Source organism: Colias eurytheme, chromosome 11, assembly GCF_061535395.1.
Source record: "Colias eurytheme isolate Ceu_HAF_F1 chromosome 11, ilColEury1 Martin Lab GWU primary, whole genome shotgun sequence".
NCBI classification, from domain to species: Eukaryota; Metazoa; Arthropoda; class Insecta; order Lepidoptera; family Pieridae; genus Colias; species Colias eurytheme.
The window spans coordinates 2,424,242-2,446,698 of record NC_142990.1 but is presented as its reverse complement, the minus strand read 5'-3'; the positions used below and the strand labels follow the sequence as shown (position 1 = coordinate 2,446,698).

The following is a 22,457-nucleotide window of genomic DNA, read 5'->3' as shown; positions in this document are numbered from 1 at the left end:
AATAACAACTATTATTTGATAAAATAATTATGACTTTGTTTAGTGCACTGCCTACGCAACTGTCAATTATTATCTTACAGACAGATGGCACAGATTAAAAATATAATCGCAGGCTTCACACAACGGTATTTTATAATTTGTGTTACTATGTAGTTATGGTTACTAAGACTGCTTGTTGCAAATAATAAAAAAAATATTGTAAACGTTAAGGTCAATTGATTTCGATGGTTTTTCTCTACATATTTCTGCGAAAATATTTTTTTTTAAATCAGAATATAGTTGATTCCTACCTATACCATCGTATTTATTACACATATTTTGCAGTAAAATTTTGTGATAAGAGAGTAACAAAATAAACAATTAAATGTTGCATATTAGTTGAAAAAATTCAAAAACAGCTTTAAATTTAAAAATATACCAGTTCAAAGATACAAATCATTAAAACCGAACCAGTTCTAAATATGGTTAACAAAAGTAGCTTATCATTCATTATTCCTTGTAAATGTCACGAAATCTGTTTCCAACTGTTGCTCCAAGATTACGACAAAATGCTTCCGCCATCTTAGAACTAAAGCCTTTTAAAAATACTCAATTTTATGCCTTATCGAAAAGCATTAAAGTATTTTTTACAATTTTTTATTATTGTCGTGACATCAGCTTATCGAAATAAGTAAAAGGCTTTGAATTTCTTTACTTTTGTGAAGAAATCTTATTGTTTTTTTTTCGAAATGTATAGTTAAACGTCAAGATAAAATTATTTATGTATATTTACAAAAAAATAACCCCACAAAAATAATGCTTAAAAACTTAAACTTAAGCATTTGTTTTTCCTAATAAATTTCCGTGTTTTTACCTTAGATGAAGTACTTATATGTAAATAAGTATAAAAATAATTAATAACCTTTATCACCATAACAAATAATATCAATGCGTATAATAACTGACAAGATTACCTAATAAACGTTTCATTTATATTGTATTTTGATATCTACCAATTTCTATAAACGTGACTTCAATTCTCGTTAATCATAGAACTTTTTATGGTGGTAATAAAAATTGTGTTGTTTATGATAAGTCTAAATCCTTCACAATTAAAAAAGATTAGGGACAGAGTTATTTTCCTTTCTATAAATGAATAAGTAAAGAAGCGGTCACCGTGATTCATACAACATGCAGACAACTTACAACATTTGTACATGCACAACAAATTCATTACATGTTTGTTTAATAGACGTGCGATTTTGAAGGATACCAAGCAAAAACATTATTTGCGGTGCACGTGTAACCCAAAACTGACATGTGGTGAAATTAATAGCACTGCTCTAATTGCTAAGGAATTCGTATGTGTAATGACGTCACAGTTTGCTGAATAATAGGCAAGGTTTATTTAAACAATAAAGGAAATAACTCTTTTCGTAACAATAAAGGAACCTTTTCACTTTTGGATAACTCTTTTCATAATATGTTGTATGGTAGGATCAAGAGACATTGTCTATCAAAGATAGGTTTACATTACAACGCAACGGTGTTCGACATACTTATTTCTGGAAGTTGTTTTGTAACAAGAGTACTTACAAGATGTAATTAGCGCAGATTGAATAGTTATGGTACTTTATTCCTAGGACTATTTATAGTTAGTCCGCTAGTATTTCAGTTTCGCAGACTCACATGCTTCGCATCTCACGTCGCCCTTTATAAATATACCACCATAAAGCAGTTTATTGTTCCAGCGTTTCTAACCTCATCGACTTTATCTCTTCACTTTTTGTTGACATAAATGAGTTATTAACGATCACGTGCAAACAATTTCATTACCAACATTTACAAGTATTCTTAACGAGAAAATTCCGAACACTTTCACTGCTTGATAGTGTTTTTTCCCCCCATTCTCGAGCGAGCGCCTAAATGCTATTATCAGTCATCTGACACATAGTGTTTAGTTATTTTCTACCAATTACCGCGTTTCGTTTGACTCTGTTGCGATTTTGTGCAACGCTTTGTTCCCTTTCTCTTTTGACACTGTCGTAATAGCTTTTAAGCTTCACTTACAATAATTAGACAGAGCACGAATAAACGTCTCGACTAAATAAAGGACTTCAAACTCACAATAGACGATACTTATTTAGAACATCAAAACCATTTCATGTTTGCAAAGTTTTCGAGAAGTTTGATAAGGAACAATAAGTCGCATGAAACGAACATTACGAATGTTCTAGAGATTAAATAAAGATTAGCATAATTAAAGAAAATTGCGCTTATCTTGTAGTGATAAGAAAAATTCCAGTAATTAAAAATGTTAGTTGCATTTTGAAGGTTATGCTCTGTGCATGCTTTGCATGCTTCAGCTAGATTTATTCTCGGGTGCAAATAACGATTTAAAAATGTCATTCGTGTTCACACTTCACACTTAAATATAAAACACACCGAAACTCGGAAGTGAGAGGTTGACATGTTAATATCAAAATGTACACCGTGACTGTTGATAATTGAAATCTGCAAATCATCAGCATTAAGTAGAAAAGTATGAAAAACGATGAACAACATGAGACTCCGTAATTAAATGTTATTAGATGTTTAGTTTCTAATTGTATTGCGTTTTACATAAAATGAAATCATGAATTGTATTTATATAGTATGTTTTAATATGAACTCAATTGTCATGTTCATAAATTAATACAAATAAATCCAATTTTTATAAACTGTAGAGCATTATTACGTAAATTCTTCATTGTCATTCTAGTAGTTTTCGCGCCAGGAAAAACTTTTACGGATTTTCTATATTTACAATACTCATAATACTATCTATCGTATATTTTATAAGAAATTAGTTATACGTAATACTTTCCTTTGTATGACTGGACGGTTGGCGCGTTACGTGCCTTAAATAAATTACAAATCAATGATCAAAGGGGAAATCATTTACAGTCATGTTATCGCCTTCTTCCGACGAAATAATTGAAGACGTAATATACAAGAGACGCTGTTTTGGCAATTAAAAATAAGAATAAATTACATAAGAAGAGAAATTCCTTTCATTGAAAGTTTGTTTAACAACTCATATTTGAGCGCAAATTCTATCATTACAATCAACTTTAACAATTACCTAAGTAATTGCTAGTTCGAACCTACTATCTCTTGAACATTAAAATTATAAATACTTTGAATTAATCCTAGATATGTTACTAAATATAGGTATAGTTGAAATTTGAAAGTGAGAAACTAGATCCAGAGAGATAAACGTATAAAGGTTAGGCTTCGTTGAAAGCCTACAACTACCTACACCTACTTCATATAATGAATTACCTCTCATAGTACCTATATTCCTATTAACTGAGCGTGTTTATAATTCGCCGACGATAACGATTTACCAGCGGCCTGCTAATGGCCATAAGCTTATTACTTATGCCTGATGTAACACAAATGGTAATGGTGTGTAGGAATTCGAAGTATGAACCATTTACTTGAAACCCCGTTAATACAAAGATACACAATTTTCTCATATATATATACAAAGACATTTCATATCAAGACCTATCGCTTATAAACTTTCGATAACACTTAACAAAATCAAAATTTTTCAATAGGGATTTGGGGTAATCTGGTATCAGGAAAAGCAATGGAAAATAGGCAGATATATTCTTAAGTTTCGGTTTCCAGGTGCTTAAGAGAAGATCTCAATATGGCGAAGTTTGAAAGATTTCTCGAAGTTTTATAAATCGAAAGCCGATGGAGCATCGATAGGTATAGAGATACGGTTTTGTCAAATATTCTCATTTTAGCCTTCTTCATTCTTTTCAATGTGATTAAAGGTGATTTTATTTAATGAATTTCGCGTTCAGCCATATGTTCAACGATGCGTTTTGAACTTTATTTTTCTTCATGTCATATTTTATAATAACTTGTGAATTGTGAATCGCTTAAAGAAATGCTCCAGTACAAGTTCAGTAGCAGCATACCAGACTAGATCCTGTTTTCCCGCTTTAGTATAAAATCACTTTATAGTTACATGTAATTAAAACGTTGTTATTTTCCTGTTTCCACTTTTCTACATCTACACAAAGTTAAGTAAATTATGGACAAAAAATTGTCAGTTAACTATTATAATTAGTATTATTAAGTTAAGTTAAGAGTAATTTATTTTAAATACGTAATAAGGAATTTTAAGTAGTTTTATCAGATGTTCTGTCGCAAATCGTGACCATTTCTGCATACTTAATGCGCACTAACACAGCACTTTAAAACGTATATGAAAAACATTCCGGTGCATAACTTTTATACAGTCTCATTCAAATTACTAAATATATTTTAAATTGTTAATTTCAGACGAAACTCTCATACAAGATACAGTCTACAATTCTAAAGAAAATCAATAAAGACGTTCACTCTCCAAGGCTCTCGATTTGCATAAAAACACTATTGCTCATTACTCGATAAAAACTTTAATCTTTGAGATTAATTATTTAAAGTGAGGGTCGAATATTTTGTATGGAAATGGATTTTATAATGGGTACATAAATATAAGAGCAATCTAGCGTTTCAACAGACTATATTTATTTGTACTTCAAAAGAATAAAAGGTTAATTTGTTATTCCTTTATGTAGAGCGATATCTCCAGTATTTTACAAAATCGCTTATTGAAAAATGTATCCCATTGTTCAGCACAATTCTATTTGCAATAAACGTAAATTTCTTTGTACCTTCTTTGTTAAGAAAGTATTCTACTTCAAATTATTGTTTTATCTGAAAATCTTGATTAGTTAAATGTATCAATTTTTAAATTTATCTGTTTACAATGGAATCAATGGAAGAAATGTTAATCAAAACAAACTCGATTTCGCTCTTGTAATTTCAAGTAGCTAGGTAGGTAGCTATAGATAGGTTTATTTATATTTAAATTAAATTACATTGTTATTCAATTACTAAAGTTTTCCCACGACGCACATGATATAATCAATTAATCATAGGAAGAATTTTGGCTCAAGATGCTTTGAGAGATTGCTTTAGCTTCCTATCTACGTGACATTCAACTTGGTGGGAATGTATTTTTTTTATATTTTAATGCGTAATTTTTTTCCTTAACGATATAATAATATTACTGAGAAGACTTGCTTTCAGCCGGTTTGTTTCAATAGATGCAATTTTCTTTACACATCTATACAAATATTATAAAGAGGAAAGGTTTGATTTTTTGTTTGTTTGTTTGTATGAATTGAATAGGCTCCGAAACTACATGGCAGATTTGAAAAATTCTTTCACTGTTGGAAAGCTACATCATTTCTGAGTGACATAGGCTAGGTTTTATCCCGGAAATCCCACGGGAACGGGAACTATGCGGGTTTTTTTTTGAAAACGCGGGCGAAGCCGCAGGCGGAGAGCTAGTAATTGATATTTTTCACCGCTATTCTAATGAGATGTTTGTAATATTCTTTTTTTAATCGATTCACAATTCAGCGCTACAGAACCGATATTGTTAAAACAATTTTCTTTACTCGGTCGGTCGGTTAATATGGTCGGTACCAGGGATGTAACGGAGGTAGTTTTATCGGAACCGAAATCGGAATCGGAGTTTTCAAATGTGGTTTATCGGAATCGGAATCGAAATCGGAGGCAGGGTCAGTTTGTTTAAGGACAAATAAAACATGATTTATAGTCAATTCTTTTCATTTTTATTTTTTAATTTTAAAATAAAAAACAACTGTGAAAAAAAAATTGGCATAATTCCAAATGAACAAAAGATAAAATTAATGAATTTAAAGTTTAATTAAAATAAAAACCCAAAGTAGCGTGTTACATTTGGTGACATTACAATAAATGAACAATAGCTAAAGCAAATTAAATCAAAATGGACTCCAAAACTAATGTATTGTACTTTATGAACAAAAGCATTGATGCTTTGTAACAACTAACAAGTGAAAAAAAAAATTGATGATAGAGTGCACGTAGTGGGGGTCGGGGGATTCCCCGCGCGACATGTATGAACCTGTTCGGCACAGGCCGTCGCGCGCCGCCCGCTTTGTTTCGTTCGACCTCCGATTAACATCCGATACAAAAGTATCGGAACCGAAGTCGGAACCGAAAGTGTAATAATAATCGGAAGTTCCGACTTAACGGAACCGGAATCGAAGCTCCGTTACATCTCTGGTCGGTACCATACCATGGTAGCGAATTTCCAAAGCCTATAACTATTTGAGGCACTAAATGAGCTTTTGTTAACTCATCTACGTGTACAGTGCAAGAAATAAATTGAATAAAATCATTCATAAACAAAACTTCACGTCATATTAGAAGAATACAAAAATTATATAATGCCTCAACACGGAGTCAACGTTTCGGCTAAAAGCAGTAAAAGTGGAAGTGTACCAGACAATGAGCACAAAGTAGTAATTAAAACGGATTTACGTCTATTATTCCTTATCTGATGCGTTATCACGTGTACTGGATTCAAAACGTTCAAACTGCAGGTTGAGAGAATGCTTTGATAGACTTATTTTGTAGTTTTTGCAAGCGTTTTTTTTATTCTTCGATCCTGTTGTAATCGATGTATGGCTTCGTATCCGCAATCCGTTTAACTGTTAAAGAATACATAGTCACTCTGATGTAGCTAGTTTGATATATGTGTGATTAACATAAAAGCTTTTAAACAAATTTTCCTGGTATAAAGTTGATTATTCTTAGTGCTAATTTAATTGTGCCTGTCTTCATCGCTTATACTCTATTTAATATTCATAATACCAAATACGATTAAACTTATCGTTCTAAAGGTTTGATTTATTTTCCAGTTACACCTAAAACGACTTGTGAAAATATCCTACACACTGTTATTCTTATAGACCCATTTCGTTAATGCAATATTGTATAAACTTCTCTATTATTATAACACAATTACGTAAATCAACTGTTTATTTAGTCTATGGTTTATTTTACGCATAAGTAATATGGTATATTAGGTACCTACTTACTTACACGTTGTTTATGCAGTCGAAACAGTTTCTCAATTTCAATTATTTTGATACAAATATGTACCAAACAGAAACACCAACTATTTTGTAACTAAATATAGTTGTTTCGTATACATTTTCTAAGTAGAAGACCTACTATAATTACCTTTAAGTGTACATTTTCTTGTCACTCACTCAAAAGGTTTCATGCATTTATTCCGGTCTCCTGCTGTAAAAATTACCTTAAAAACATGACACAAGCCATATAGCTGCGAGCCAAAATCAAAGATGTCAAAGGAATTTATCACATCCTCTGAAGAGAAAATAAATATAATATGTAAAAATCTTTAAATATGCCCAGGTATTTTAATGTCGTTTTAACCTGATCGAATAAAACACCTAGAAACTAATATTTACATTCAAAAAAAAGCATTTTCAGTGTTTATAGCAATAAAGAGGCAGGCATTGTGATAAGATCACACGGCTCAAACCTTGAGTCCCACTTGCACAATCATTCAATGAATTGTTAAGTAACAACTAACATATTATCCAACGCTTCCACCGTGGGAATTATTCTATAAGCTCAGCTTCTACTAATGGTAAATGACCCTTACTGAATTCTCAAATATATTATAATAATAGCTCTTTAAGTAGTGCATTTACACTGGGAATAAAACTGATATTATTTTAGTTGCAATGGGTTTTGCTTGCGTATATTTGGCTCTACATATTTGAGCCAAATATACGCAAGCAAATTTGGATAAATGTGTGATGAATGTATTTAAATATGAAAAAATACAAGCAATAATTCCTACAAGCAAAATAAATATGTTATATGATATGTTCTCATTTTGTTTTCTGTAAATATTGTGAGCCAAAAAGGCGACATTTTCGTTTTTATAATTAACCTTAATCAGTTTGACCTACTTTTTGTCTTTAAGGACGCATATACAAATTGACGCGCATCAATTTTACGTTTTGAGTCTTACTACTACACGTGCACGGCTCACACACACAGCGAAATGCGAGAAACGACGAAATTATGACTAAACTGACACGACTTGATAATTGAACTTATTTTTATTGCCATGTTTTTTTTTTTAATTTATTTTGATTTGTTTGTAACGTTGAATGGTCACAAAAGTAGATACCATTTACCTAATTTCATTGGACAGTGATTGATTGGTAAACAAGTACTTGCCAAAGTGTACTTCGAAGACGGCTACTGGAACTAATAGATGATTAGAGCTACGTGTACCAAGTTTGGGCTCATTTTGTTAGTTATGTTGAGACCTTACCTCCGGACTTGATGGAGTGACCTGAAGGTATACTTCGAAGACTGCTACTGGAACTAATATACGAGCTGAGCTAGGTGTGCCGAGTTTGGGCTCGTTTTTTAGTATATAATTTTGTTGTGGTATCAAATGCAAGTGGGTTTTCGAAAACTAGAAAGAAAATACTTTTATTTGGCACATACATATACTACTGATAGGTACTTGCAAATACTTTTTAAGTTCAAATATACTGAAACATTACTATAAATAAAATGTTGTGTGGTTTTATGAAACCACGGTAAAAGTGAAACTGTTCGAACGGTTCCGAACACTGCTTTGTGTAGCGCATGTCGCGTGACGGTCGGCTGCCGAGTAGGTATACCTACTCGGCAGCCGCGATACACGCGACATGCGCTACACAGACTAAAAAGTTTGAGACGATGTAATAAAAGTTTCACTTTAATAAAATCTATCAAAAATCTTATATCATACGTATATAATATGTATCTTTATTTATATCTAACTAGCGACCCGCCCATGCTTCGCATGGGTCATGGGTGCAATGGCACGGCCGCGGCGGCCGGCCGGTACCGCCGCAAACGCTACGTCCCGCAATTTTTAAATCTGTAATATCTTCGAAAATATTCACTTAAATCATACGGTGTAAAGGGCCATATAGATCTATATTAAATGAACAATGTATTTAAGGTATTTAATTGGTTAAGAATTAATGCTGTATTGGTTAAAATCGCTTCGAAAATTAGCCATTATTTTTCGTAAAAAGTAAATGACAAAAAAAAGTAATTGTGGGTTATCCATAAGAGATAGACATATACCATCACGGACTTTTCTGTAGACTTTTTCAATGTGTACAATACTTAGTACTAGGGATGTAACGATACCGATACCGACACCGATATATCGGCCGATATATCGGCAAGCCGATATATCGGTATCGCCGATAATAAATCAGCCGATACCGATATTTTTTTATTAAATTCTTTCTTTTCTTTTATGTTTTTGCATTGTATTCATTCATATTGTTTTATTTCTGTTTCTGTAATAGTGTTAAGGAAGAGCGGAACCTACTGACACAAGCATTTTATTTGCTTACTAGGAGTGCTCCAATCACAAATTTGTTTATGTACTTAAAGGAAAGATATAAATAATTTTGAATATTTTTAATTTTTAACGTGATAACGTTTTTAAAATCGTTTTAGTCGGGTGACATGTTCATAAACTTGTGTCACACCAAAACCTCACGAGCGCGATCGCAGGTATAACGAGAGAGAGACGGACCAATCTCCCGTTTCATCTCGAGCGCTGCCACTGCATTATGTTATCACGTAAACATCTCGATCGTAAACCTACTTTACAAACAACCAATTTTTTTGATATCAAATAATTCAAAAACTCGCGCCCAATGAACGATGCGGGAGGCCGCCCGCGCGTGCGCACTTTGTTTTCTGAAAAAACTCTACCAATAGTAAACTTTTATTAGGTACTGATTGTATGTGTATTACTTAAAGTTTAACTGACTTCGTAAAATAATAATCTATACTTATAATAAATCTGTAGAGAGGCCAATTCTGTACATGAAATATATTTAAAAAAAAACTATGAAGGGGTGATAAGAGATCGCTACTGATGCCAAAAATGCAATCAGTAAAATTTTTGTCTGTCTGTCTGTCTGTCTGTATATTCGTTATAGAAACAAAAACTACACGACGGATTTTAACCAAATTTGGAACAATTATTCTTCATACTCCTGGGCAGGTTATAGTAAAAGAATCATGTAAATCGGTGTAGAAACACCAAAGTTATACATGAAATACGCTATAAGTCATCGCGCGTGAATACAGAATCATGCCATAAGGATTATTTTTGTGTATCAGTTGCCGCGTTCGACGCGCTTCGCGGCCTGAGCTATAAAAAGGCGGCGGGTCTGCACCCGTTTCGCGTTGTCACGGCATCACGTGTGAACGGCTGAACCGATTTCGATAATTCTTTTCTATTATATTCCTTGAAGTACGAGGATGGTTCTTATGTAGAGAAAACGTAAATATGTACCACGGGCGAAGCCGGGGCGGACCGCTAGTACTAAAATAAATGGTTTTGTTGTTTTTTGATTTGGCATTTTTATTTAAAAGAATACGATTAACAGTTGTCTCTGTTAAATGTTGGTAACTTTTTATGCATAATTCACTATTTATTTTTCTACCAAGCCATCGATATCGGTATCGGTATCGGTATCGCCGATACATTACTACAAATATCGGTATCGGTATCGTATCGGCAAAATCATGTATCGTTACATCCCTACTTAGTACATTATTTTGATAAAACTCGTAGGGTTCAGCCTGCGTTTGCAATGTAAGCGGAAAAAATGTTATTATTTACGACATCACATTAGAAACCTCAAAAATAACAGTACTTTTCCACTATTTAATGGATGTTATTATACATATAAACCTTCCTCTTGAATCACTCTATCTATTAAAAAAACCACATCAAAATCCGTTGCGTAGTTTCAAATATTTAAGCGTACAAAGGGACATAGGGACAGAGAAAGCGACTTTGTTTTATATGTACTATGTAGTGATGATAGTGGTAATATAATGTATCTATCTATTTATAATCAATGTGTAGAGTAGAGTAGTGTAGGGTAGGATAGATAGGGTAGGGTTATGTAGGGTAAAAGATAAAAAAATGGATAAAACTCACGAAAAACAATTCTTTTTAATTAATTCTTAGTTTTCATTATATTACTATGGCAATTTGATGAATGTTCCTGTAGTTCCATATTTCTTTTGAATCTTGGATCGGTCAATTCTGGAAGGAGGCTGTTCTTATAAAATGGAATTAAATGTGTCTTCATGTTCTCCTTCAAAAATTGATCGTCATATCTTTCCAGTTGCCCTTCGGGTGTATCATCACGACTACCTTCACGTAGCTCTAATCGTCTATTAGTCCCAGTAGCCGTCTTCGAAGTACACCTTCAGGTCACTCCATCAAGTCCGGAGGTAAGGTCTCAACGTAACTAACAAAACGAGCCCAAACTCGGCATACCTAGCTCTACTCGTCTATTAGTTCCAGTAGCCGTCTTCGAAGTACACCTTCAGGTCACTCCATCAAGTCCGGAGGTAAGGTCTCAACATAACTAACAAAACGAGCCCAAACTCGGCATACCTAGCTCTACTCGTCTATTAGTTCCAGTAGCCGTCTTCGAAGTACACCTTCAGGTTACTCCATCAAGTCAGGAGGTAAGGTCTCAACATAACTAACAAAACGAGCCCAAACTCGGCATACCTAGCTCTACTCGTCTATTAGTTCCAGTAGCCGTCTTCGAAGTACACCTTCAGGTCCCTCCATCAAGTCCGGAGGTAAGGTCTCAACGTAACTAACAAAACGAGCCCAAACTCGGCATACCTAGCTCTACTCGTCTATTAGTTCCAGTAGCAGTCTTCGAAGTACACCTTCAGGTCACTCCATCAAGTCCGGAGGTAAGGTCTCAACGTAACTAACAAAACGAGCCCAAACTCGGCATACCTAGCTCTACTCGTCTATTAGTTCCAGTAGCCGTCTTCGAAGTACACCTTCAGGTCACTCCATCAAGTCCGGAGGTAAGGTCTCAACGTAACTAACAAAACGAGCCCAAACTCGGCATACCTAGCTCTACTCGTCTATTAGTTCCAGTAGCCGTCTTCGAAGTACACCTTCAGGTCACTCCATCAAGTCCGGAGGTAAGGTCTCAACATAACTAACAAAACGAGCCCAAACTCGGCATACCTAGCTCTACTCGTCTATTAGTTCCAGTAGCCGTCTTCGAAGTACACCTTCAGGTCACTCCATCAAGTCCGGAGGTAAGGTCTCAACGTAACTAACAAAACGAGCCCAAACTCGGCATACCTAGCTCTACTCGTCTATTAGTTCCAGTAGCAGTCTTCGAAGTACACCTTCAGGTCACTCCATCAAGTCCGGAGGTAAGGTCTCAACGTAACTAACAAAACGAGCCCAAACTCGGCATACCTAGCTCTACTCGTCTATTAGTTCCAGTAGCCGTCTTCGAAGTACACCTTCAGGTCACTCCATCAAGTCCGGAGGTAAGGTCTCAACGTAACTAACAAAACGAGCCCAAACTCGGCATACCTAGCTCTACTCGTCTATTAGTTCCAGTAGCCGTCTTCGAAGTACACCTTCAGGTCACTCCATCAAGTCTGGAGGTAAGGTCTCAACATAACTAACTAAACGTACCCAAACTCGGCATACCTAGCTCTACTCGTCTATAAGTTCCAGTAGCCGTCTTCGAAGTACACCTTCAGGTCACTCCATCAAGTCCGGAGGTAAGGTCTCAACATAACTAACAAAACGAGCCCAAACTCGGCATACCTAGCTCTACTCGTCTATTAGTTCCAGTAGCCGTCTTCGAAGTACACCTTCAGGTCACTCCATCAAGTCCGGAGGTAAGGTCTCAACATAACTAACAAAACGAGCCCAAACTCGGCATACCTAGCTCTACTCGTCTATTAGTTCCAGTAGCCGTCTTCGAAGTACACCTTCAGGTCACTCCATCAAGTCCGGAGGTAAGGTCTCAACATAACTAACAAAACGAGCCCAAACTCGGCATACCTAGCTCTACTCGTCTATTAGTTCCAGTAGCCGTCTTCGAAGTACACCTTCAGGTCACTCCATCAAGTCCGGAGGTAAGGTCTCAACATAACTAACAAAACGTACCCAAACTCGGCATACCTAGCTCTACTCGTCTATAAGTTCCAGTAGCCGTCTTCGAAGTACACCTTCAGGTCACTCCATCAAGTCCGGAGGTAAGGTCTCAACATAACTAACAAAACGAGCCCAAACTCGGCATACCTAGCTCTACTCGTCTATTAGTTCCAGTAGCCGTCTTCGAAGTACACCTTCAGGTCACTCCATCAAGTCCGGAGGTAAGGTCTCAACATAACTAACAAAACGAGCCCAAACTCGGCATACCTAGCTCTACTCGTCTATTAGTTCCAGTAGCCGTCTTCGAAGTACACCTTCAGGTCACTCCATCAAGTCCGGAGGTAAGGTCTCAACATAACTAACAAAACGAGCCCAAACTCGGCATACCTAGCTCTACTCGTCTATTAGTTCCAGTAGCCGTCTTCGAAGTACACCTTCAGGTCACTCCATCAAGTCCGGAGGTAAGGTCTCAACATAACTAACAAAACGAGCCCAAACTCGGCATACCTAGCTCTACTCGTCTATTAGTTCCAGTAGCAGTCTTCGAAGTATACGTTCAGGTCACTCCATCAAGTCAGAAACTAAATATGAAATTTATAATCCCATAAGTATAAAATCTATAAATAAAATAAATGCGTGAAGGATCAAGTTTATTAGGTGAAATATTTTGTATTCGTACAGTGATCTTTTCGTAAACGAGGAGCTGCTTACAAGCGTCACAGTGTCCACTCACAACGGCGGCCGAGCGCAGACTAAAATATTTCATTACAAATTTTTGTGCAATAAATCAAGATGAGCCGGTAAAATAACCCTTATTTCAATGCAATAAGTATCACGCGTTACAACTAAATATGTGAAAAAATAAGGTTTCATTTTCATTTTTTTCTCAGCCTATTTGTAACATTTTGATAGTTTTATCTAGTACCTTTTTGAGTTAGACATGTCTACTTACTTAAAATATTTTTAAATAAATCAATTTGTTTTATTAAATACAAGAAAAATGTTCGTTTATTCAGCACGATATTGTCAATTTTGGGTGAAGAGGCAACGGAAATTATTTTTTTCAATATTATAAACCAAAATTTTCGACTTAAAATATAGTACCATTTAAAGATTAAGGAGTAATCTATTTATGGTAATTATTAGTTAAATTTGGTTTTGTACTATTTCGCCGCAAAATGCACCGAAAAACTGCGTATTTTTGTCAGATTCGTAAACGCGTCCTTAAGGGCTATGCTAATTGGTTTAACTTTAATTATTATAATAATTTACCATTGTGCCTGCAGTGGGAACATATTTATTTATTTATTTATTTAACTCTTTAATAGTTGTACAGATAGGAATCCTTAGAACTACTTAAACATAGAACAGAGTACAACAATTTTGGCGGCCTTTATCACTTAATAGTGATCTCTTCCAGGCAACATATGATAATAATGACGATCCTTGAATGTTAAGATAATCTATATCTATACAAGTTGGTACCTACTTACTAATTAATATTTTATGTTATTCAAATGAAGCCGCCGTAGATAGACCCGCCATAGAGATTAATTAAATTCATACCTGAAGTAATTTCATGAGAATTTACAGTTATTTGTAATAAATGTTATTTTATGAACCTTCTAGATCTAAATTTATTATCCTAAATACTGAAAGTAAGAACTTATACAAATAATTTAATAGTTCTATAAACAGCGAAAATTATTTCACCATCTTCCAGCGAATAAAATATGTATAAAGAAGTATAATGAGCCGAAATCAACGGAGCAAATATTTGCTTTGCTCTCTGATGAAGGATCACGTTCATTTATCTAGAAGATAGGGTTATCTATTAGTCAAAGTGCTCATCTAAATCTAGGTCAAAGCTTCTCTGCCTGGGTATAGCCTGGCTCAACCATTAGCGAATTGCTAGCTAAGCAACGTATCTAGTGATTAGGGCTTATCATATTATGTCATGATTAGTTTACTACAACTGTTATTTAAGAAATTTAATACAACGAGATTTTTTAAGTAGAGCCAATTTGTCTTATGTACATTGACTGTGACATTTTAATTTCAACAACTCAATTTGTAAAAATAAGCATACTCTACCACTCGCAACTAAAAAAACTAGCTAAATCACCATAACAAATCTTGAAAGAATCAGTACCTTCAGTACTTTTTAGTTAACATTTAATATATCAACATTCAACATACTACATTTTATCTACGAGTACAATAATTTTCGAAACGATTACACCAAAAAGTCAAATTACAATTTTAAAGTAAAAGCAGACGCGACTATCCACTACATCCGCTCAAACAATTGTATCACGCAATTATTATACGATTGCAAAAATAGCACATTTCAGAAATGTAAAATTTAATCAGCACACAAACGCAATATATCACTGTCTCGATATACTTAGAAATGGAATGACGATACAATCACTGCAATAATGTTCTATTTATATTCTAATTAACTTTAAAACGCTCACGCAATACGCACATGAATGCGTACTTGCATACGTCATCGTTGTCGCAATGTTCCCATTATGTCACTGTTATAATAGACAAACAAACAAAATTGCTAAAGATACGGGCTACGGCCAATGAATAAACCTACTTTCGAATGTATGCAATGCAAATTATGCATTTTTCGTGTAATACTCCGTGCATGTAAAAGATAATGGAAGTTGTTATTTTATAATCTTCGGCTGTATTTTATGTAAAACAAAACAGAATTGTAATAAAAATGCATTCATTCATCAATTGGCTTTCAATTTTTTGGTTTTTATCATTTAGTATTCAGTAGAAGCTCCAGTTAAAGGTAAATGTTACAGGTCATATAAATGTTTTAATAAAACTCAAATGTAAATTATAATTAAATAAACTATAACACGTACTATATTAATTGCAGTATGTATAATAGACTATTATACATACTGCACATAGATATAAGTATAATAAAAGTCAATGTTATAAAAACTTTACAAATGGACTCGCGTCTCGTAGAACAATCAGGGCGAAACGTGTACTAGGCCACAACGATCTCGCATATCCATTATACGATACATCCATGTTGTTGCGATGTGTAATAAACCTTATTTCACACCAAATTATATATATATATATATATATATATACATATTTAGTTACAAAAATGAAAATATTGCAAAAATTGATTTTTTCGGCTTTACAATTATTATTATGTCTTGATAACTTTAAAACGTATCTAAAATATGTATAAGGTACAACGTTTCGTATACATATAATTTTCTTTATTATTGATGGAACTGGAAAAAAATACCTATATTCTGAATTTCCATAAAAAACTCACTATTATGATTACTATGAGAAATGAAAGTACAATACTCTCCTTTTTAATGTTAATGTAAATTCGACCTAATTTATCGTTATGATAAAAAATAAAGAAATTGCCCTTTTCGTGATTATACTGTGAAAACTGGAATTTTGCGAAGCCTCTGTTTGTTGTTTGTTGTAGGTTTTAAAACATACTGTTGATTCCGAAGATCACAGCTGTGGTTTTCTAAGTAACTTTGTAATTATTAAAATAAATATAAAATTTATTTTGAACAATAAAGCAGTTAATTATTTTCCATTAAAAGATTTCCTTAATTGACGATTAACGATTTAAAATTAATCTTTGTTTACTTGAAAAATAAGTACTTACTAATTTTATTACTTCTTATTTATTGCCTTGCATATGCCAGTGGTATTTATGCTATAATATTAATATCTGAGTAATAAAAACCGACCAGTTTCAACATATTTCACTTGGTTATACGTATGTATGTGTATATTTTTAAATATACATATTTCCTGAATTCAATTTTCATGATTGTTTTTGTGCATTAAAATAAAGATATCATCTGAAAATGAATTATGACTGTGATTTTAAGACCCGTATGAAAACATGGCAAACTCAGTTATAATTTTACCTGTCATAAACAAGTGCAGCCCGCATTTCGTTTGGAAATAAATTCTCGTTTTATTGTTTTGTTATTATGCACACTAGAAAGGCACAACACTTGAGTCAATATAACATGTAAGTTGAATAAAAACCCCAAGGCCGGTTGTTCTGAAATCCGAATAAAGTTGTTTAAAATACCAAAATATGACATTGATATTGATTATGTATATTTAAAAGTGTCAATTTATCAAACTCCTGTATGAACTACAATAAACATTATTTAAGTTGCATATGAGATATATTACTCCTTTAATATTTATTTTTGACGGATTCACATATTCACTATTATTTCCTATAGATAATATTTGTATTTGAACTTGAAAAGTGGTTTTATTTCATATTTTAACAACTTCCGCATCGCAAATTCCGGCAAAGTCAGAACAACAGATCTATTAATAGCGTAACCGATTTCAAACGATTCGACCAGCCAGCAATTAGTGGAGTAAAAACATTCGAGTAGCGATGCGTTAAAATGGAAACAAAACCAATTAAAAGATACAGATCAGATGAATCAATTTGTACAATTTCCAATAACTATCGTGGCGGTGCTCGATGCCCCAGTTTTAAAGCAATGGATCAAGTGGCTAGGATCAACGCTAAACCGGGGGCTAGTTGTGATAATGCCATTTAACGGTATCTAAGTACTAGCTGTGCAGAGAAATTGTTTTTAGAACTTTAACGGCACCAATGAAAAATACATATTATTGGTGTTATTGATTATTATGTGAAGGTATATAGAGAAAGCTCTTTTAAGTATGTACATATTAAATATTGAATAATCAGATTGCTGTTAAATGAAATTTTGAAATCCAAAGCTCTTAAATCTTAGATAATAAAGACAGCACTATTATGTAAAATATGTATCATTTCCTCCATTACTTCATTGTTAATAATATATTTATTGAGCACAGGCCTAACAAATTGTGTATAATTTAAAACATATATGTATAGAGTGATTGTTATGTAAGGTTACGAACGAATAAAAATGTTTGAGAATTTACCAAACTCTGACGTCAAGAGGCAAGATGGCCGATTATATGTTAGGTAAAGTGCAGTGACCCCCAGCCAATGTTAATGTCAGCTGTTGGCCGCACACGAATTATTCATAGATGTTATTGCTTTTCCGCAACAATAACTTGGCTTAAGTTCCTACGGTGTTCACGAAATATGTATTATTTAACAGAACACGTTCAGTTTAGACATGTAACGAAATTCATTTCTAAAAAGACATTTTAATTCATAATGTTGGGTAAACTCTGAACTCGAATTAGGTTATAAATTCTGTGAAAATGTTAGCTTCGAATACCTATTCATATTCATGAAACATCTTCTTTATTTATAGGACAGTGCTTATAATTTGTTTCTTTTTCATACCGGTACAGGACTACAGGTACTTATACAATTTTTTTTCTTACTAATATTTAATAGTATAGGAAATTTTACATAGAGCAAAAAGTTATAATATGTAATAAGATGTAAGTAGAACCCATCATATCGTTAAGTGTCTCTACAACAAAGCCATTGTAGAAAAGTGTAAACGTTAAAATATTTGAAAGTACAGTTTTTGTAACGTTAAAAAATTAACACCGCACACAGTTGGTATTAGGGAAATAAAGTGGAGAAATGTCTTCAAAGTCGCATTGTTCGGAGAGAGGAGCCTATAGTGCAGTGAAGCGAGCGGTATTATATTATGAACACAATGCAAGACGAATGTCATGTGCTGTCGAGCGACGTAGATGAAAGTGAACTACACGTCCGTGTTTTAATTATACATGTATGAATAAGTACTTTATGATGAAAAAGGAACATAGATAAAACGTGTTTTCTAGTGCCGCACGACAGCAATACTTTGTAGGTCGACAATTCGGCGTGTACCTACTATAACTACATACAAAATTTCAGTGCAAGTTGAAATCACGAGCTAGAAGCCTTATAAAACTACATTTTTTATCAATATATTACGTTCTATAAACTAGGTATAAATTGATATAGTCTCACGAAATTTGAATAAGTTTTGTATTATCGCTTGAAATTCTTACTCTACCTATGGAAAATCAAGACAGAAAGTAATAGATCCAAACCTCATTATAACAGTATTTTAAATTTAAACATTTCAAACTAATCGTATGAAATTGCTTTCTACTATCACAATCGATTTCATTTTAAATTCAGTAAGACTTTTGATCAAGTGTTTGCGTACATTTTTGTATTAACTGTAGGTACCTTGTAAGCAACAATATCCGCCCTATACTAAGCTATACAAGGGTTATCGAGTACACTTTCCATGTGATAGGTGTTGATAATGTTAATAGAGCGTGATAATACATAATTTCCCTGCAGTGTCAACATTTGTCGAAGGCAAGATGAATGAAGGAAGTCATTAGAGTAGCCAGCGGTTACGGTGCACGGTTTTCCATTGTCTATTTGGATCATGTGTTGAGCTAACCATCTTAACACCTTCACTGTTCGCTTATTGAGTTTTGTTCTAGAACTTTCTGCCGTTGGTTTTCTAAAAAAATGGTAGCTCTGTGTTTTAGAGCTTTTATTGACTATCTAAGATGGCGTAAAACTTCTAATAAACTAGTTTCTTTAGAATCAAGTTAATTTCAAGCCGTAGTCGTCAAAATAAGAAAAAAATAAAAATTTTAGGTAGGTATTCGATTAGGTCAAATCAGCTCAGGGAACCGTTGTCACTATTATCCAAACTAACAAAGATCAGGTGTATTTTTTATAACAAAATTGATGTGGATACCTGACACACCTCTTCCTCTTTCCGCTAATGTGGGCTCAATTTAAATAATTACTATAGCAATATGTATGCGTGTGAGGTCGTGGGGAGTGGCACGGGGTAATGACCAAGTTTACCACCGGATTAGCTAACATTATCACATCACCACGTGTTTATTGTTTTGCCCTACATTTTGTAAAACTGAGACATACTTTATTAAAACAAAATGTAAAAGCTAGGAAGCTTGTTCCATTAGCGAAAACTGGCCAGTGGCCTGTAATATTTTGTTCAACCAACCTTTTTCGTCAATATACTTTTCACCTTAAATCTCAATTCAACTTCTTAGTTTTATTGAATAAGTCTCAGTTTTCTAGAATATTGTATATTGAAATTTCTCAATCAATTAAATATTGAACGAAAATATAAATGTTTAAAAATTTGACCCAAGTTTAAAAAATACATCGTGTTAATATTATATTTTCTCAATTCCAGGTCCCACGATGAGGAGCTGTCTGTGATCTCGTGCCGGGCGCGGCTGCCGCCACATGCAAGATGACATCCGAACGAGCTATACCTCATTTGCGAGATATCTTTGGCCTCAATCAACAGTACGAAGCCAAGCAAGTTTTCGACGAGAACGAAGACAAAACAAAGAAATCATGCAGGAAGAAAAAGGATGACTACCGTACGTACGCCAATGGCGATGTGAAAACACTTGAAAGGCATCTTAGTATGAAGAAAACAATACGGAAAAAAATTATGCGTGATCTCCAACAGGCGTTCGTTGAAGACCCTAACGAGTTTAAGGTCGAGAACACGAGCCCAGAAAAACTAAAGGCGGAACTCAGCGCCGAAGCGGTTAAAATTGAGAAAAATGTTAAGAAGAACGACCCGACCTTCTTAGACATGCTTCGGGGAGAGACGAGAGGTGAAGAAGCGAGGGAGGAACAGCCTCCCGCTGAAAAGACGAGCTTCTGGCGACGTCTTACGATGAAAAATAAAAATAAGAGATAATTTGTTAACGATAGCCGTTGTACCGTCAACTCCGTGTTATCCTATTTGCATATTCTATTCCATTGTCTATATTTTTCGTTACTTTCCATTTAAAAGTTTTGGAATTGTTTTCAAATAATTGATTAATCCTTGTAAACGTTTGCATCACGGATGTAATTGAATTTTATTATAATGCTTTTGTTCTGAAGCCGATGGATTAAATGAAAAGTACAAGATTAAAGGTCACTTTACAATCTGTTTTCGCAATGCAATACATAAAAACGTAAGGCACAAATGAATTAATTTCGAAATAATCAAGGTTTTGAAAGAATAGCTCTGAACCTTTGATCCTTGACGTGTTTCTCTTGCGTCAACAACTTAGCAGGTTTTATTAATGGAAACACTATAAAATTGTGTGTTGGTATGTCAGGTTGTCGAGGCAGAATTTCGCATAATTAAGACAACCAACAATTCTTCTTATTTCACTACTAATTTATTCATAAAAGAAAAGTTTCCCGGATTGTCAACATAACTTTATAACTACTAAAATCCCTGATAAAAATAAAAAAAAAAACTTCTAAATCACAACCCCGACACAATGAATATCTACATTTTAATTTATTATGTTTAATAATACATTTTTGAGGAAAAGGTTGCTAAAGTAAGAACAATGAAGTGTTAGTTATATTTATATTTAGCATATTGTAAACCAACATATTACCACGAAATGAAGGACAGACTTTTCAAAAACTTTTATTCAGCCGATAAGTGTCCATTTTGTGTAGGTATTTGTAGAGTAAAGTGGTAAAATTTTCATTCCAGTGGATAAAACAGTAATTAAATATAAATTTAATCATACAATATTTCACCGATGTGAAGTTAAGCATTGAAAAACTGTTCCTGTTCCTGAAAGCTTTTTAAATGCATTTATAGGCTTTGGAAATGTTTGAGATTTTTATAATAATATTATTTGTAATATTTGTGTAAGTACAATTGTTACTGTAAAATCAAACTCGATATCCCAGAAATATCTGGTGCTTTTACCACTGCCACACGGTTATTTACAATATATGTAAATATATGGCAATATATTTAAGAAAACTTTGTAAACATATAACTATTGCTTACGTTGAATAAGGCTGGTTTTTCTGATCTCCAACCTGTGTCTTTAAATTGCGTCATATCCAATTTAACGTGCGTAATAAAATAGATAGGTAATAGATGCATAATAAGACGCTTAATCGTTTTAATACTATAGTAAAAAAAAACTGTATGATGAGGTATAATTTAATTTGTTGGGAACGGAGTAAGTGACGAAATATCTTCGGCCATTGTTACTTATTATGAAAAATATCTCATTCTACATGTGATGTAACGTTAAGTGTACTAGTTAATATCGTGCATAGGTTAAATATTAAGTAAGATAAGACTTGTATTCACACCATAGTCCTAATTGTAATTTTTTTAAATAATGACCAAAAACTTACAGTATATCATTATAATATGGTTCTACCATAATTTAGTCTCTATATAGCGTGTATGTTGGCGACTGGCGATTAGCTATTCTAGAAAATTTAGGGGGGTTATGTGATATGTTTAGTAATGGACTTCTTACGACTGAGACGATGGTTTAGATCCAGGATTGGACTGACTATATAATTAGGAACCTGAATAATAACTGGGAATTAGAAAATTATAAAAAAATAATCAGGTGGTTGTGTACTCATTTCGCACACGTATTTATAGAGACTCGTTTACAAAAGGGTTAAGGGAACATTGTAAATTAGCGCTATGGTGTGGATCGACATAAATGTGTACGGTAGGCT

General features: G+C 33.7%; 1 protein-coding gene across 2 annotated transcripts in view; it reads left to right on the top strand.

Annotated features, from left to right (window-relative positions):
- Positions 1-21,693, top strand: part of LOC149904380 (uncharacterized) — a 46,229-nt gene extending 24,536 nt beyond the window's left edge. For both annotated transcript variants that reach the window (XM_090107393.1, XM_090107392.1), the window contains one exon: positions 20,131-21,693. In XM_090107393.1, coding sequence (XP_089963519.1) covers positions 20,191-20,652 — 462 coding nt within the window. In that variant the 5' untranslated portion in view covers positions 20,131-20,190 and the 3' untranslated portion in view covers positions 20,653-21,693. The remainder of the gene's footprint in view (positions 1-20,130) is intronic.
- Positions 21,694-22,457: the final 764 nt, after the last annotated feature.